A 17,553-nucleotide genomic window follows, 5' to 3' on the forward strand; every position below is an offset into this window, starting at 1 on the left:
TCATGCTTCTCGTCCGGAAGTGTTTTGCTCGTCTTGCTGGTGGGACCGGGCGAACTTGAGATAGGATTTTAGATTAACCCATCGACCGTGATCCCATATACCAGCTCGGTCCATCATTACTCAGTGTGACCTATTCACAATTGTGTCTGTTATGTAGAACAGTTCACTTTGCTCTGTCTCCTGGAATTATATGTTGAAGTCTTTTCGACTGTTATATTATTACTGGGCCCTTGAATTGTCATATATCCATGGGGGTCTCGATTGAACGGTTAAATTGGAGCCTGACCTTTCACGTTCATCCTACGTGTTCCCTGATTTATTACTGAGGTACGACTTTTTCATTACACTGTGCAGTTCTGCACTTGTTGCGCCTTAAGCTTCATTTAACTCTGTTGAGCATTCTTGATTCAGATGTTTTATGGCAAATTCCCTGGACGCTCCAACATTCGTTGTTTTGTCCCGATGATGACCGTCTAAATTTATTTTTGGTTGAAACCATCTGGCCCTTCACCCTCACTGCACCAGATGGCCAGGGACAAAAGATCTCCGACAAAGAGCCCCTCATAGGGTGCCTTTCAAGCATTGCAGCGCCGGCCTGACGAGGAGCATGCTCCAACTGAAATAACATTAAGGGGGGTTAATTTGTAGGTAAGGGAGAACCCTGTGCTCGATTAATCAGCCAAGTCCATTACTGAAAAATAGGCACAACTAGACTTCTTCCAGTGCCTAGCTTATAGATGTATTTAAATGTCAAATTAATCATTACAGAGCGTAAAAGAAAGATGAAATTAGATGTCAATTTGCAATAATGCAAAGTGCCTTTAAGAAATTAGAGGGACAGATCTAAGTCAGTGTTTGGATTGGTTATATGAAACATCGCAATACTCAAATTAATAACGACAAGCTCTAATATGTTACAGGCAAAGAGAGCACACAATTTCAAAGCACAAAATTACTTAAAAACGCAGCACCAACATTTTACTTACAAAGGAACATAAAAAGACTGCTAATTTTCAAAGCACCTAATTGCAAACAGTGTGCATTGCACAGAAACATGAGAAATGAAGCTTAATACAATGACCTGTTCTACATTATGAACACAGCAACTGAGGTTTAGCACATAACCTTGTAATGTTTCAAAAGACCATAATTTCGGCTGAGGAAGCTATGGAAAAATGTTGCTTTGCACATACCAAGATAGACCTTCACTGCAGCTGAATTCCTATGACTTTTTCTAAAAAGAAAATGAAAACAATACTTGTGCACAGCATTTAAACATTAATTTTATTATAATGTAGCCTGATTCTGCTAACCAAACTAAACATATGTTAGGAATAATTTTTCTCAATCAAACTAACTTTCTATAATAGCAATTTTTTTAAATCTGGTTTTGGTTGGAGGTATCTTTATACAGTAGCTTTGCAGGTTTTAAAGGTTGTCTAACCTTAGATACAGGGAATATATTAGATGAGCCATTACTGCTTGTGGTAATCCTGTTCTGTGGGCTATTTAGACCAAGGTGGTGGTGCTAAAGTGGGAACAAACACAACTTGCATCCATTTTAGCACTGGCACCTGGTTGGAGACAAACCAAAATTGCCCTAGGTCTGGTTTTAAACCAGGCACATACCACCACACACAATTGCCCTGCACAATATGTAAAAAACAACAATAATGCATAGAGAGCTGGCGTAGAAGCCATTACTGCATGATAGTCCTTAATATTTATCAAAGAGGAATAAGTTGGGTTCAAAAACACTCAAATCACTGAGAAAATGAAATTTGTTGAAGGTAATTTTGTACTTAATTTTACCTCAAGGATCTAAGTAACTCAGATTGAGTAACACCACACAAGGGACAGTACAATCACCCTTTAAATAAATGGATGCAGTAATTGTCATTAGTACTTCTGATTGTGAAAAATGTAGAAATATGCAGAGTTCTAAATTAGTGCTAAATATGTGTCATTGAGGATGTGGTGTACATCAGGGCATTTGAAATACTTATAATGTTATTGTAATGTTAGTACAGTGCACATATTACAATTAAAACTTTGTTATGAAGTTTGCATTTTCTCAGAACGGTCTAGGTTTCATATGTTAAGTTAAAACTTACCATTAAGGAAAAACACATTTGATTAAAAGTTTTGGAAGTAAAATGAGACCAGACTTCAGAAAAGTATCATCTAACTTGCAAAGAGGATATGCTTTCGGAATGCTGCTGCTGGGCTCTGCGGACTCTCAAGCCCATACTTGCCGCACTGCAAACAGGAGGCGGGCCAGGGGCCCTGAATTGGCTTGCCACAACCCGGACATTGGACAGGGCGAAGACCGGGCTAGCAGCGGGCCTGTCTGTGCACGTCTGCAGCCGGACAAGGCTGGGCCTTATCTCTTGGCCCCATTCTCCTGGGCCACAATGATGCAGAGACCTATTGAGGTATTTTTTATTTTTCTTCACACCCTTTTATATAATTGTTATTCCCTGCATTATGAGGAAATCGAATTGTCATCCACCTGCAGAAAGCACAAGTAAAAAAGTGACTACTGAGTCCATTGCGAATTACTTATCTTTGGCTAAGGGTGTCATTGACTTTCATATAAGGTGAGTAGAGGCCAGGTTAGGTGCTATGCTAAGAGAATCAACTTTGCTCCTGACATCGCAGTTGTATATAACATCAGCATCTAATCAGCATGCTAGTGGGGAGCCTCTTGTGGCCATGTGCCACCTTCATGTGGCCCAAGATGGAACACAAGTTGCGTGCCAAGGTGCCCCCCCCCAACCTGACACTATGAATCCATGCATGTTATAAGATCCAAAGACTGATATTGTTTCACCTACCTCTATGTCCCCCAATAGCCCACCAACGGAAAAGACAAGAAAGGATATTCCAGGCTCCAAGAGGGCAGAGGCAGCTTTGAGACCTTGTATTGAACCCTTGAGGACTGCCTCTAGCTCCCCTCACAATAACCGAGGTAGAATGGCCGGTAAAGAAACCTCCAGTTGGGCATGACTGAACTTGAAGACAGACTCAGGGATCACTGTGGTAAATGCTTTGATGATATGTTTAATAGATTTTCATCCCTAATTCTGAGAAAAATAAAAGACTTGGACGACAGACTTGCTGCGTTTTGCAAAGCCCCTGGTAATAATCCCAATCTAGCATCCAGTGAACAACTCGCTAACTCCCCTTTTCAGTCATGGCCATCAGCAAGCGCAGCTCAAAGCCATGCGTCCATTGACACTGGTCAGTTTGGTGGCACCAGCATGATAGGGGCTTTTCTGGAATCTAGTTGACAGGGCATCCAAGGGAGGCCTACTACCAAGCGCCATGTGCACTCTAGTCCTGATACCCAAAACGTTCAGCAACAAACAGTATAGACCCTCAGCTCTCCCGAAATGCCTGCCGTACAACATCATCCCTAAATTAGTGCACCCCACAAGTAAGATTGTGTGTCCGCGAAAAACAGAGTTGTCCACTGCTTCAGGAAACACTCCGGTTGGACATGTAATTTGCATACAGAAATCCTATTTGTTAGAAGAGTTACTTAGGTTGGTACAAACACACAAAGGACTCTTCAGGGGACTGTGCATTTGTCTGCTTCACAAATCCCTCGTTTGCTCGAGCAATGGTGCACTGTTTATATCCATTGCCCATAAAACTGGAAACTTCAAGCCCACCATCTAGGCTTCTTCTACAGCCCGATCAGCAGCTTGGCCAGGCCCCAGAGATCCCAGCATTCTAACATCGAAACTCATGGTCTCAATTTGAGCTTAACATGCAATTTTCAAGTCACGAATAGCTATGAAGTTCTTTCAGTACTGGAAGATTTCTTCTAGTGATTCTGGCCTGCAAAGGGTTCGCACCTTGCTAGTGATTGAAAACATTGGCAGTATTATATTATTGTCCCTGCCGTATCGCAGACAGAATCCCTATGAACCTATTTAAAGCACATTTCATTCTGTGCCCCTATATTCACAAATATCCTGAGAGCTTCCATTGGAGGCCTACTAGTTTCCAACTTGGCAGGACGCAAGAGGCAGTAGCCGTCCCAATTTTTAAGATGAGAGACAAAGGCCTCCTTAGTTGTTATTGCCCTATCATGTTGCTAAATAGCACTGTTAAGATTCTGGCACTGGCGTAACAAACCTTGAGGGGGCCCTCCCTGCAAGGTACGTGGAGGGGCCCCCTCCGCTCTCAATCAGGAGCTCTCTGGCCAGAGTGCTGTGCTGAGGAAACCCCCTGCAGCTTGGGGCCCACACGCACTGTAGGGGCTTTGGGGGCCGTGTTACGCCCCTGGATTCTGGGCAGGGTACTACTCTCAAGATGGGCACTTGAGAACAAGGCACTGTTGGACGTGCAGTTTGGGTTTCTCCCTGGTCTGGACACAGTGGGTCAGCGCCTAAATTTACATGTTATCACCCAAAAACAGATCAGGGCAAAAAAAGGAGCCATGCATATGGTCCTTACATGCATTTCCGACATAGTACAACGTCCTAAACATTGGGACATAATGGAGGGCATGGGTATTGGTAAGGCACTGATATCACAAAATGGAGAGGTGGAGGACAGAGCACCCATGCGGTCCTCCTGTGTATGAAACAAATATCTCAAAAAGCAGGGTGCCTGTCCAGAAAGTACACAGATGTGTAAGGATGACTAAGTGCTACACTTCTAGGGGGAGATTCATCCGTCAATGCTATATTCAGAGAGCGTCAAATTACAACAGGGAAGGCCATCCTTAGTGGAAGTCTAACACACATTTTAGTGTCATGCTTCATCATAGACATCCTCTTTCCGCCCTGGTAAGATAGTACTACCAAGGCGGACTCAACCTCTGCGAAGACTTGGCCAGAGTTCTTACATAAAACGTCCTGGATAAGTTGCCAACCAGCAGATGGGTTTGAGCCATTGCGCTCTCCATACCCGCATTGTAAAGTGTTTTTACCTATACCCAAAGTCCCCACGAATAAAGGTGATAACCGAGGAACTTTAAGGTATTTTTAGATGGTTTGGATCGCGCCTGATCCGGGAAGTTTTACGTAAGAACTCCCTCCTACCGCTAAGTCTTCGCGGAGGTTGAGTCCACCTTGGTAGTACTATCTTACCAGGGTGGAAAGAGGATATCTATGATGAAGCATGACACTAAAATGTATGTGAGACATCCACTTCCACTAATGATGGCCTTCCTTGTTGTAATTTGACCCTCTCTAAATATAGCATTGACGGATCAAAATTTCCCCTGGAAGTGTTGCATCCGTACACATTTGGGTACTTTATGCACAGGCACCCTGCTTTTTGTGACATTTATTGGTAAGGCCCTTTCAGACTTGCCCTGCCAGTTACAGTGGCACACCTTAGTGAAGCTACAGTATAGTCAGGAGGGTGAACTCTCTCCTAAAATAAACTCTACTGTTGAGGTACGACATGGTTGTTCCATTGCCCATTTCTTTTTCTACTCTACATTAATGACTTCGAATAATTTCTGTGCTCAAGTGGGGAAGATGAGCTCAAGATAGGCTCTTGCTACATCTCAGTATTATAGTACACCTATGAAAAAATGTTAATAGCTAGAACTGCTAATGGGCTTCAGGTTCTTCTAGATGAACTTAGCATTTTTATAATAGACCTAGGGTTGAAAACTACGCTTTCAAAATCATTTGTAATGAAATGTGGGCCAAAGTATTTCAAATCTAAAAAAATTACCTTGTCTGGGAATGAGGTGGCCAAAGCCCAAAATTTCACCTACTTTGGAATTCCAATGGACACAGCAAGTAACTGGAAGTTTATTTAAAAAAATTAGGTCTCTTCAATTTCAGAGGTCAGTTAACTCAATCTTTCCTTTTGCCAAAAGGCTGATGAAGGCGCTAGCTCACATATTTAGGAGTAAATGTCTTTCGATCGGCATCTATTGCGCTGGAGTGTGGGAGCATGTATATGTTTACCTTATACAAAAGGTTGAAAATACATTTATACATAGACTCCTGGCACTGCCACAATCCTCACAATCCTCATCCACCATCTTATACCATGCAAAGGTTGGTCTAGGTTTTGTGGAGGATTATATTAAATTGTAACCTCTATTGCTATGTTGGAGAGTGTGGAGAATCCCCCGGAAGCTTGTTTCTCTAGAGCTGTAAAGCTGACTGCGTGGCTCTTGACCGTGCACATGTTATTCCGTGGCTGGTATATGTTAGGCAAATCCTCAGTGATCTGAGTGCCTAGGATATGCAGGGCCGGCTTTAGGGCAGTGCGACTGGTGCGGCCGCTATGGGCGCTGACTCGTGGAGGGGGGCGCCGACCTCAAGAGAGACGATGTATTTAGCAATAACTTATGATTGGAGAGAAGAGGGGCACTTTTGCCTGGTGGTAGTGAGAGAATCCGAGGAGGCGGTCATGGGGCGTGGGAGCGCCAAGAAGGATTATCGCACCGGGCGCCACCAGCGCTAAAGCCGGCCCTGCAGATATGTACACATATCCAGAGAATACTCTGCATCTTACACTGGACGTGGTGAAAGGCCAGTTTTTCAATTAGTTCCATAATGTGCAAATGGAGGAATTATATGCCAGACAGTCTGGTGAGCCTCTCTTGAATATTATTGCTAGACCTGTCCCAGAGACCTATTAATCAGTTGTTTCAAAAGTATGGCATAGATTTCTCCTCATGAGGCTGTGCTTCAAACTTGTTCATTTTTTGCTGGCCTTTCGCACTCAAGGTCCTTGGTTGACAAATCTGCCTAGTTTTCTGTGATGATTGTTCTAGTCAAAGCACATTGCACTTTTTTTGTACACTTTACACCACCCATCGCAAATGCTCTCTGATTCCAATGTTAGGACACGCACTTATAAGGTCTTAAACATATGCCTTTTTTATTTTTACAGCGCGTGGGGGCCCTGAGGTGTGCTGTACAGTACTACATTTTATAACAAACTCACTAATTACCAGAAAGAAATTAGATGTATGACTTACTATTTCGTCAAATAATTTTTTCTGTGCTTTGTATAGGTATTTTTAATCTTTCAATCTGTAATTTTGTGGTATGTATTTTTTACTTTTTAGTCTGCATTTTAAATATGTATTTCTATGATTGTATTCGTTTCGCTATGTTGTCTGTTTTATTTCAGCTGAATAAACCCGAATTGATCAATTGATTGGCTTGCAAGTAATGGTATTCCTAAAAAAGTGTGTTCTGGGAAGAGAATGTTTATTCCAGCTGTGTGTTTCAGCTGTCAACAGGGTCCTGGCACCCTTCAGTAAGTGCCTACAGTAGACTCTAGATTTAAGGGCTTATAATTCCTAGGTGTGATCCGGTGCCAGCTTCACTGGTACTGCAGCTTCTGGTTATTACTCAATTCTAGCTTCTGTGGGTTGGTATCACTACTCCTGGATTTCAGGGATTATTTCTCCTCATCTGAGAAATTGAGAATTAATATTGAATACCTTTGCTCCCTGTATGGCCCTTGCATGTAAATTATAAATAAGATCCCTTTGGCAGATGCATGAATTAAAAAATTCAGGGTTGTGTCTTCCTAAATAGCAGCCACTTGAGCTATACTGTATGTTTAACTCGAGCACATGAAATTAAAATTACTTAAGGAATCCAAACAATATTGCAATAATAGATCTGAGAACATCAGAAAATGTGTGGTAATAAGTGGGAACAGCATGAGTAATGATATCCTTATGTTTGACTACATTACCAACACTGGATCCTACAGAGTTACGTGCTACCTATCTAAAAGCTCTTGGGCGCTTCATCCGGGTAGAAAGCGCTATATATGAAGGTAACATAACACAGCATTGCATACAGGTCCACCATGGGCTGGAAAAAGACGATTGGGTTTGCTATAAAAAACGAAATAAACAGGGATGGCCAAAGCTGGCCCAAATGGGTAGGATGCATGTAAGATTGATTTTAAGGATGTGCACAAGAGGTAGGTTTTCATATAACTAATCGAAAACCTGGCCCAGATCTGTCCCTCGTGGACTAACGTTGGCCACCCTGGTCCAGAAGGAAGTGTTTCAAGATCTGTGATTCCATAACTATGCAAACATTTTCTAACACACAACCTAGGGTGGTGTGAAAATTAAGCCTAGAACACCAAGGGTCTAATTTAGGTTTGAGTGATAAATCTGGGATTAAAGGTCAGATACGGGCTTTATATCACAGTCTGGTAAAATCCCTGGATTTGGGAGTTGAATTAGATGTGAATGGAAATAGTGGAGATCAGTACAACTGGCAGGTAATTGGATAACCCTATATATATGCACCATTCTGCACTAATAACATCGTTTTTGGAATTTACAGAGGGCTGATAAGGTCATAACAGGAGGTGCAATCTTGATAACACGCACACATATCTGAAATTTCTCATGCAGAATTTTGCTGCTAAAGAACTGGAGTGAAAAGCTCAGGTTATGTCACTCTTACCAACAGATATTATCTTAGTTAACAGCCCGATATTCGAATCCAATAATAATTGCTCCCAGTAATGACATTACCACCACAGATATTACCCTTGTAATTACTTCGTAATGTGGGTCCCTAGTTCTCAGGTGGATAACCAGAAGTGTTAACTTGTGATAACAACTTTTTACAGATGTTTTGCCTTTTCTTAATTCCGTGCTATTACAGCCTTTTCCGGGTTATAATACAGGCATGTGACACAGTTTCCCCACACCACTGATGTGGGTAAGACCAAAGCACAGATGTCGTTGTTACAGTCCACTTAAAGTTTAAGCAAATTGTATTAATGAAATGAATGAAGACAGTAAGTGTGTCAGGGAATTAATCTCAAGTCATTCCAACCACGCCTCTTCGTTGCCACAAGACCACAGGCTGTCCAACTGATATATGAGCAATTTGGATAGTCCAGTGAAACACAACTGGAGTTAATTAGGAACATAGATAAACATACTCACAGGCTCCTCAGGAAGGAGCTCTTTTGTTTCAAACAGCTGGATGGTTTGCTGGTTATCATATATGTATATTACTTTACACACTAAAGTAGTGGTTCTTAACCTTTTGACTTCCCTGGACTACCACTGAATCACTACTGGAAGCCAGGGACAATGTATACTTCAAAACAATACAAAACATACACATATTCAAATTAGAGATATTTTATTTATTTCACAAACAAAAAATGTAGAGACATCGAAATTGTAATGCGAAAGGTGGAGCTTTCCAAAATGTGGTTTTATTTCTAAAAGATGAAGCAATATGCTAGACAATAGCATGTCCCTTTTTCTTTTTTTACTTCTGATACATTCTGTCTTTTTGTCGGTGCACACCAGTGCTTCAAGTGAGGCCACCGATCATCCATACTAAATTCTGTTTGCTGTACTTGTGCTTCTTTCACAAATCAAACTAAGGATATCAACTTCATTTTTAGCCTCCAATTTCCTTTTCATTTAAAGAATGTTTAAATATCTTTAAACGATTGCAGACCCTCAGAATAAGCATTATGTACCCCGGGGGTCAGCATACACCTGCTCTACTACACAGCAGTTCTTAACCTGGTGTTCGTTGACCCCTAGGGTACATATTGATTATTCAGAGGGTCTGCAATTGTTTAAAAATATTTAAACATTCTGTAAATGAAAAGTAGGCCATTTGTGATTGCAGAAGTGCTAGTGGTCTGATTTTACTATGCAGCGCTACATGTCAGAAAAAGGCCCAACCACTCTCAGACCTTGCAATATGCAATGAGAACAGAATAGGGAGCGCCCTTCAAGTAAGCACTGGGGCATTGGAATATTATCCATAATAAGGACAGGTAGGGAATGTAATCATATTAAAGTCCAACCAGATGGGTGCAGAGATTCTTCCACTTAGTTCATAAAGACACAACTAGACGTAAAGGTGAGTCTCCAGGACACTTTATTCTTCACATGTTGAACATGCAGCCCAGCCAGCTGGTTTTGCCCTTCAACAAAGGCTTCATCAGGGCTGTGAAACAAATATATACATACACGAAATATAAAAACACATAAAATACATTAAAACCAACAATCATATTTGTGACTCTTTCCATCCTCATCTATACATATCAAATTCTAATAATTTAGGACTCAACACCCATCTATTACTTGACACACACTCATTGTGAACAGAAGATCTCTGACTTTGAAATGTTACAGAATTCATTTCCTTGAATCCAAGTCCTATATTTCCCATTATGGAAAGAAACCCTCTAAGTGTGACATGTTCCATTGAATATTTTCATTATTATATTAATCAAAAATAACATCATAGAACACAAATACCTTTCTAATATTATCACCATGTGCAGTATTATACTTGTAAGGTACAATATTCCAGATCAGTGATGGTGATTGGAAATGAGACCTCCTGTTTGGTAGAGAGGGAGAAAAAGATACTAAAAGCTTAATTTCCCTACTGTTATAATACAATCACATTACACACTATGGATCTTTTTTCTGTATATGAAAAAGCAGATATATCATATGTTGAGTCCCCATCAATCTAGGCGAGGAAGTCCATAACCAGTCATTTTTAGACCGTATCCATAGGGTCTTATGGATTGGCTTTGATGAGGATTCTAGGCAGCTGATAAGCCCATAGGAGGAACCAATACAGACAAGCGCAATAGAGACTACTGCTAGAATAGAGCTGATCAAAATGGAACCCACTATAGAGGAATAAGCTTGGTGATGGGGATTCGAGGCAGCTGATTGGCCCATAGGAGGAACCAATACGGACAAGCGCAATAGAGACTATTGATAGAATAGAGCGGACCTAAATGGAAACCATAATTGAGTGAAGAAATCAGTCCCCGATAGGATTCCTTTGAGTGGAAGGTTCTGATTGGCCATCTGTGGTTATTTAGAGGGAGATATAATGGCTTCCTTGCATACTGGTCTAGAGAGAAGGAGTGAACTAGCCAGACCTTGTTACAGAAGGGGACGGCCACTATAGAAGAAGAGTCTGTGGATTTAGTGGAGCAACTTAAGGAGGAGAAGGAATGAATTTGTGTTTGCGGAGTCCTTGGAATTGAAAGCAATTTGAAATTAAGGTTGGAGGATAATTGTTGAATATAAGGCTGGTTGTTTGAAAGCACGTAGTTTTTTATGTGGTAGGGTTTGATGTTTTTGGAAGTGGTTTTAACAACCTGTTGCCTTAGGAAACTGCTGAACTAAGAAGGGGTTAGATTGGCTATGAGTTTTGATATTTCTTTATAATGACACTTTCAGTATAATTGGAAAACGTTTGCTCGATAAGGGGTGCAGAATCTAATGCAGGTGCTCGCAGAGAGGTACGGGATACTGCTGCTTAATGGGATCAAGTGGTCTGCTTAGTTTTTCACCCTAGCATGCTTTGGGAATGCTCAATGATGCAAGGTTGTGGATTTCCTCAGAAGCTCACTTAGATAGAGGGGGACTCTATGGGTGATAAATGTGCTTTCTCGTACAAAAAAAAGATTCATGGCGTGTCATGTGATTGTTTTAGAACCGTAGGGAAATGAAGCTTACTTCTTTTTTCCCCCTCTCGTCCACACAGAAGGTCTAATTTCCAATGGCCATCACTGATCTGGAATATTGTACCTTACGAGCTTAATACTGCACATGGTGACATTATTATTGCACAGATATTTGAATTGTAAGTATTGTATGATGTTATTTTTCATTAATAAAATGTTGTTGAGAATATTCAACAGAACATGTCACACTTAGGGGTTTCTTTGTAAAAAGAAAAATGTGGGCCTTGGATTCAAGGAAATGAATTATGTAACATTTCAAAGTCTGAGATCTTCTGTTCACAATGGGTGTGCATCAAGTGATAGATGGGTGTAGAGTCCTAAATGATTAGAATTTGATATGCATAGATGAGGATGGAGGGAGTCGCAACTACGGTTGTTGGTTTTAATGTATTTTATGTGTTTTTAAATATAGCTTTTGCAGCAGCGGTCCGTGGAGGGAGCTCCGTGGGCGGAAAGGCGGGGCGGGGGAGGGGCAGGGTGGGGGGTACTAAACACCGGAATATGGATAATTGGAGGTAAGTAAACAATTAAATACATAAAACAAATTTCGTAGCGCGCGCTGCACCGCATTTTGTGATGCAGGGCGTGCTACAAAATTCGTTTTATTTATTTAATAGTTTACTTACCTCCAATTATCCATGTTCCGGTGTTTAGTACCCCCCACCCTGCCCCTCCCCCGCCCCGCCTTTCCGCCCCACGGAACTCCCTCCACGGACCGCTGCTGAGCTTTTGTATATATATTCTTTACAGCCCTGATGCGTCCCTTGTTGCAGTGCAAAGTGCGCTGGATGAGCTTGGTATTCCACATGTGAAGAATAAAGGGAAGAGTAAAGTGTTTTGAAGACTCACGTCTGTGTTTATGAACGAAGTGGAAGAATCTCTGGTTGGACTTTAATATGATTAAATTCTCTTTCTGTCCTTATTATGGATACTACTCCAATACCCCAGTGATTATTTGGAGAGCACTCCGTATTCTGTTCATATTAAGATCTGCTGTACTAAAACATGTTAAGATCAGGTGATGCTGATGAAGCACCAATGCACAAAGGGTCTACCTGTAAATACGAGCTGCAAACCCTAATTTCATTGGAAATAGTGAAACATGTATTTGTTTTGCCCTTTCAGGGTGAACGTCTGTGCAGGGCAGTGCTGTCAAGGCTGGAGCAAGGCCCCTGGATCAGAGAGGTGCACAAAACGTGAGTAGAATCTAAGTGAAAGGTTTTAGCGCCGGGGGGATTATTTATAATTGAGCTTTTATAGCATAACTTGCATAACATTTTTTAAAAATGGGCAGAAAGAAACGTAAATATACCGTATATCTGTAAGGCCCGGAGCATGGTGTATTTTTTTTTTATCATTGAAGAGTGTGGAAAGGGGCAATGATTCACGAGAGGTGACGTCTCAAGTGTGTCATGATGCCCCTCCCCTCCTTAAACAATTGGAAATTAATAGAATATTTCATTCACAAATCCACATGTATTATGTATGCCATGTTGTTTTTTCATGTGCAGTAGTTGTTAACAAATGTCTTCAATCATAACTAGAACACAATATATTAATTTGTAATCTGACCAAAAAAACAGGGTCGTGTAAGTATGACTCCAGGTGCTTCCTGCTGTCAACTCATTCCAGAATGGACTCTGTAAGGCCTTAACCAGTATTTTCCCACGTCAGTTGTTGTCTACTGTGGCAGTAACACCTTTTCTCTCTAGTGATACATGCATGACTCTGTGTCCAACAAATGCCTGAATATTAAAACATGTATATAGTCAACTTGAATCCAGACCCAAATACATGCATTGCTCCTGAACATCTGCAAAACTTGTAGGTGGAAGGATCTTGTGACATGCTGTTGAGAGGGAGCTTTGTGGAGAAGCGAATTGAAAGACTTGAATAGTTTAGAAGATTGTAATTTGGATATTGGCTGTCATGGAGAGAATATGAATAGAGAGTTACTGAAAGGAAGTGGATTGCACGGAGGGTGATTTGGCCAAATTCTTTCACAACAGCCCAAAAAGAACAAAGTAGGTGCACTGCTTCGTTCTCCTCCAGCTCACAAAACTGCCGGAGATTGTTACACAGGAGTCACACAATTGCTTAACTCTTGTAAATGATATTTACGTTACTGCACGCGCTCTGCCCTGCTAATTTATATTGTTATACTAACTACTGTGATCATGAGACCAGCTTAGGTTTCATCCTCCTCATAGGTCCCTCGCTTTAGAAAGTGGACTCACCTTATATTTGCCCAGTTGTTGCCACATGTGTAGTGGTGAGTGAGCCATGGCACACTGTTGTTGTGCCAATTGTAATGTTCTTAGGTTGTTCTGACACAGCCCCCTCAATGTTAAGCTGCTTGTGCAAAAAACACCAGCTAGTTCAGCTGGAAAGATCCCTGTGTTGAAGAAAACAGCTGTGTTTCTTATTTTTAAACTCTGCTTTCTATTAAGAAGTGAGGCTCCATTTCCTACAATATGATGTAGCTCATTCTGCCACTGGATGGGGTGGTAGTGGTGGTGATAGTGGGTGGGAGGGGTGTGGTGTAAAGAGGAGGGGGTGTGGTGGGAATGAAAAAAAATAATAAAAGCACTGTCCTGGGTACGGCTGGCCGCCGCCTCTCCTCCGTCCTCTTTATCTTCTTCCTGTCTCGAGTCCTAACAGCAGGAAGCACCCAGGCTCCCCTAAGCCAATCACACCGCTGACAGCAGCGTCGTGATTCGTCTGAGCGCCGTGGTTCGGCATTCAGACAGGGACTGTAAGCATGACTGTTTGGCCGGCTCAGGGCGGCCGGCCAAACTGTCATGCGCACTTAGAGAGTGCCACCACTCCTCCTCCTGCTCTGGCCAGCCCCGCCCTGCTTTAAACTGAACCACTGCAGTAGGAAAAATAAAATGATAATAACGTTGCATTATTATCATTTTCTTTTTTCTTTTGAACTGCTTGTAGAGCAGTGGAGCGGATCTCCTCTGCACTCAGCCTGCGTCTATCACTATGGAATGAATCAGCGGCTGCTCAGTTTGGCCAAGGGCCCGCGTTTGTCCATGAGGAAAAGTGAACAAAGGCCGTTCATTTGTGAAAGAATAAACTGCGAAAGTGAAAGTAATCGCGAGCGATGAAAGCCGCTGCGAGTGGAAGGGTGGAAAGCCAGATAGCGCCTCAGGGAAGCCAGATGGCGCCTGATCGCGCTCGCCCGCGCGCGTAACCACAAGCTCTAGGTTATGGCAGCATTTTCAAAAGCGCACTTACTAAAAGTCTCGCCAGAGCAGCGTATACACTGGCTCAGGCGAGACCTAAAAAGGCTGCAGTGCAAAGCAGCACATCACAGAGCGCATGTCCATGTGGGTTTATTTCCCAAAAAGCATCGGGGCACTCCATGGCATATTTTACCTCTGTTATTGGCTATACATTCACTTTATCCATTTTGTCTAGTGCGTGTGTCCGTTAAAACCCTCCCAATGGACCATGGAAACTTTTGATTTTGTTGCTGTTCACCGAATTGGGATGGCATTACTTGCCCACTGCTCTCTGCAAGAAACACGTTTAAAGTCCACAAAGCTGTACAACATACTCGTGCAATATGTATGACTAATTCGATTTACAAGTGTGAATTCATGTTTCTAATTTTGCAACCATAAAACCATGCCTTTTGCATACCCGAGTTGAACTGGGATGTGCAGATGACTTTTGGAATCGGGCTCTGCACAACTCCTGTGCAATGCATTAAGTAAAACAATCACCGTGGAGACGGATGTATTAAATATTCTACATACAGTTAATTCGAAAGCACTTCATGCACACATTTGCGGAGTAGAGTTTAAAGAGAATGCTTCTCAGACGCTCTTCCTTCATGCTGGTGTGGAGATGGGTAAGCCACCTCTGCCCCCAGGTTTAAGTCACTTTATTGAAGGAATGTATAAAGCATGGACCCATAGCAGGGCCGGCCTTTTACTCCACCGGGCATTTCCCCAGTGAGCTGGAGACACGGAGGCCTTTTTGAGACCCCAGAGACGCTCCCTGTGCCCCTGTCACTTTTCCCTACTGAGCAGGCACAGAGAGCTTCAAGAGAGACAGAAGGAGGCGGGAAAGGGATGGAGCGATATCAGGATATCAGGGAGGGACAATAGAGAGGATAGGTGTGGAGACAGAGATAGAATGGATGGAGGGAACGAGAGAGGAGGGGAGCAGGGCTGGTTTCAGCATTTTTGCCAGGGCTGCTTTTAGTTCCCCACTGTGGCTCTGCATGGCCCCTAGCCCTAGAGATCAGCGGAGCTTTGTACATAGTGAATATAATGCATATGACTCATGTGCAAGACATGCAGGTTTGTAGGTTCGGAGAGGATGAGGGGCAGTGGCCAGAGATACTGAATTGGAAGCAGGGGATCCGGGTTTGAGTCTTGGTGTCAGCGCAACATACTGTGATTCTGGGCAAATCATTTAATATCCCTGTGCCCATGGACAGCGCCTGGATACCCTCAGTGGCGATAAGCTGCGCTTTATAAATCTACAGACTTTAACTTTAAATTCGATCCATTTAGGTCTAGCAATTACACAGAGCACATATTTTTATCTCCTTTTAATATCAGGAGGAATTTCTGTGTGGTAGCAGGCCAACAATCGGGACTCTGCTTGTGAAAAACAGTCTGCTCTGGGCATGCCATTCTGCATTCCAAGCCCAGGAACTCAGAAAAGTACGGGTGCAGGGAAGGAATTACGTGCCAGAATTGTTCGTTCTGGCATCTGTAATGCCGCCCTCCCTGCTCCACGCTACTAGTAATCGGTCATTAAGATAGGAAAATTGCAGAGGTGGGTTCTGAGATCTTTTCTAACTTGTACCAATGAGAGAGAGAGAATCTATGGTGCAAGGGGGGGGGGGGGGGTTAATTCCAAACTAGCAAACAGTCTATCTGTTATCAGCCCACAGACGAATGGATCATGTTGTCGCGGTTAAAGAAATGTTCAGCGACCGTGAAATAAGTGTAGAAGTGACAGGGATAGATTTAAAAAAAAAAACCTCAAGGTGGTCATCTCGATGATTTTGGAGCGCCCTGCTCTTTGTGGCCTTGGGATTTGTATGTGTCTTTTAGAGCCTGAGTTATGATTGCTGCGATGACCTAAGTATACATACTTGCAATGATGTCATTCACGCAACGTGAGCGTCTTCAGCGGTGGTTTACTGTGCATGACTAACTGTGTGTTCCGCGACCTTCTGGAAAGCGCATTCGCCTCAGGTGTATCCTTGGCACCCGGACACGGGATTCCACAGCTTTTTAAAAACGCCTTGAAGGACAGCAGCGCCGCTGCCAAACTCACAGACGCCGTGTTTGCACAGTCACGGGAGGTAGCCCGAGGAATGTGTGAGATTTTCTGGAAAGCCACCAGCTAAGACTTGCTTCAGTGACAGAAACGCTTAGAATGTGTTTATTCGGGAAAGGCCATTCCATTGGTCCAGCTGTCTGTGGTGCGCTTCAAAGATAAGACACTCCTTTATTTTGACTTCGAATATTGCAAATAAGCAACATTTTTTGTTTCTGAGAGCATTGTGATTACGACGTTCTTGCTGTACCCTCCTTCCCCTCTCCCAGCATGCTTTTGGACTCTGTTAGTCAACCAAAATGGGGCAGGACAAGAAACCACTCCGTATGGTAATGTGGCTTGAAGTTGAGATAGAGTCACAGGGACGTCTTGTCCTTTTTCAGTGTCACTCTGGTTATAGTATCCCTATTTGTTTCATGTTCTTTGATACCGACTTTAATTATTTAACATTTTAAATGCCCATTCAAACCTTTCATAACGGCCCTGATTAGTTATGTGCGTGGTAAAGAACCACTTTTTGCTAAGCGGCCACAGTCATTTGTGTGTACTCCTGCCAGCGGGAGCCTCTGCTGGTAAATGTCAGCGGACGAGTATAGGAGGCCATTTTTCCATGCTAAAAGGTGCTACCACTGAGTTCACCTGTTAGAAATGGTCTAGTTTTCAGTGGTGTTTGCAAGAGGACGACAGTATGTCTTTCTGAGATCCACAGTGGTGGCCAGGGTGGGGAGTATTTCACCT

At 42.6% G+C, this 17,553-nt stretch overlaps 1 protein-coding gene across 1 annotated transcript in view; it reads left to right on the plus strand.

The window, feature by feature from the left end:
• LTBP1 (latent transforming growth factor beta binding protein 1) overlaps window positions 1-17,553 on the plus strand; it is a 1,238,788-nt gene that overhangs the window by 13,222 nt on the left and 1,208,013 nt on the right. The window contains exon 2 of the mRNA XM_085612185.1: window positions 12,628-12,698. Within this exon, the coding sequence (XP_085468311.1) occupies window positions 12,628-12,698 (71 nt within the window). The remainder of the gene's footprint in view (window positions 1-12,627; window positions 12,699-17,553) is intronic.

Source organism: Triturus cristatus, chromosome 6 (assembly GCF_964204655.1).
Source record: "Triturus cristatus chromosome 6, aTriCri1.1, whole genome shotgun sequence".
NCBI classification, from domain to species: Eukaryota; Metazoa; Chordata; class Amphibia; order Caudata; family Salamandridae; genus Triturus; species Triturus cristatus.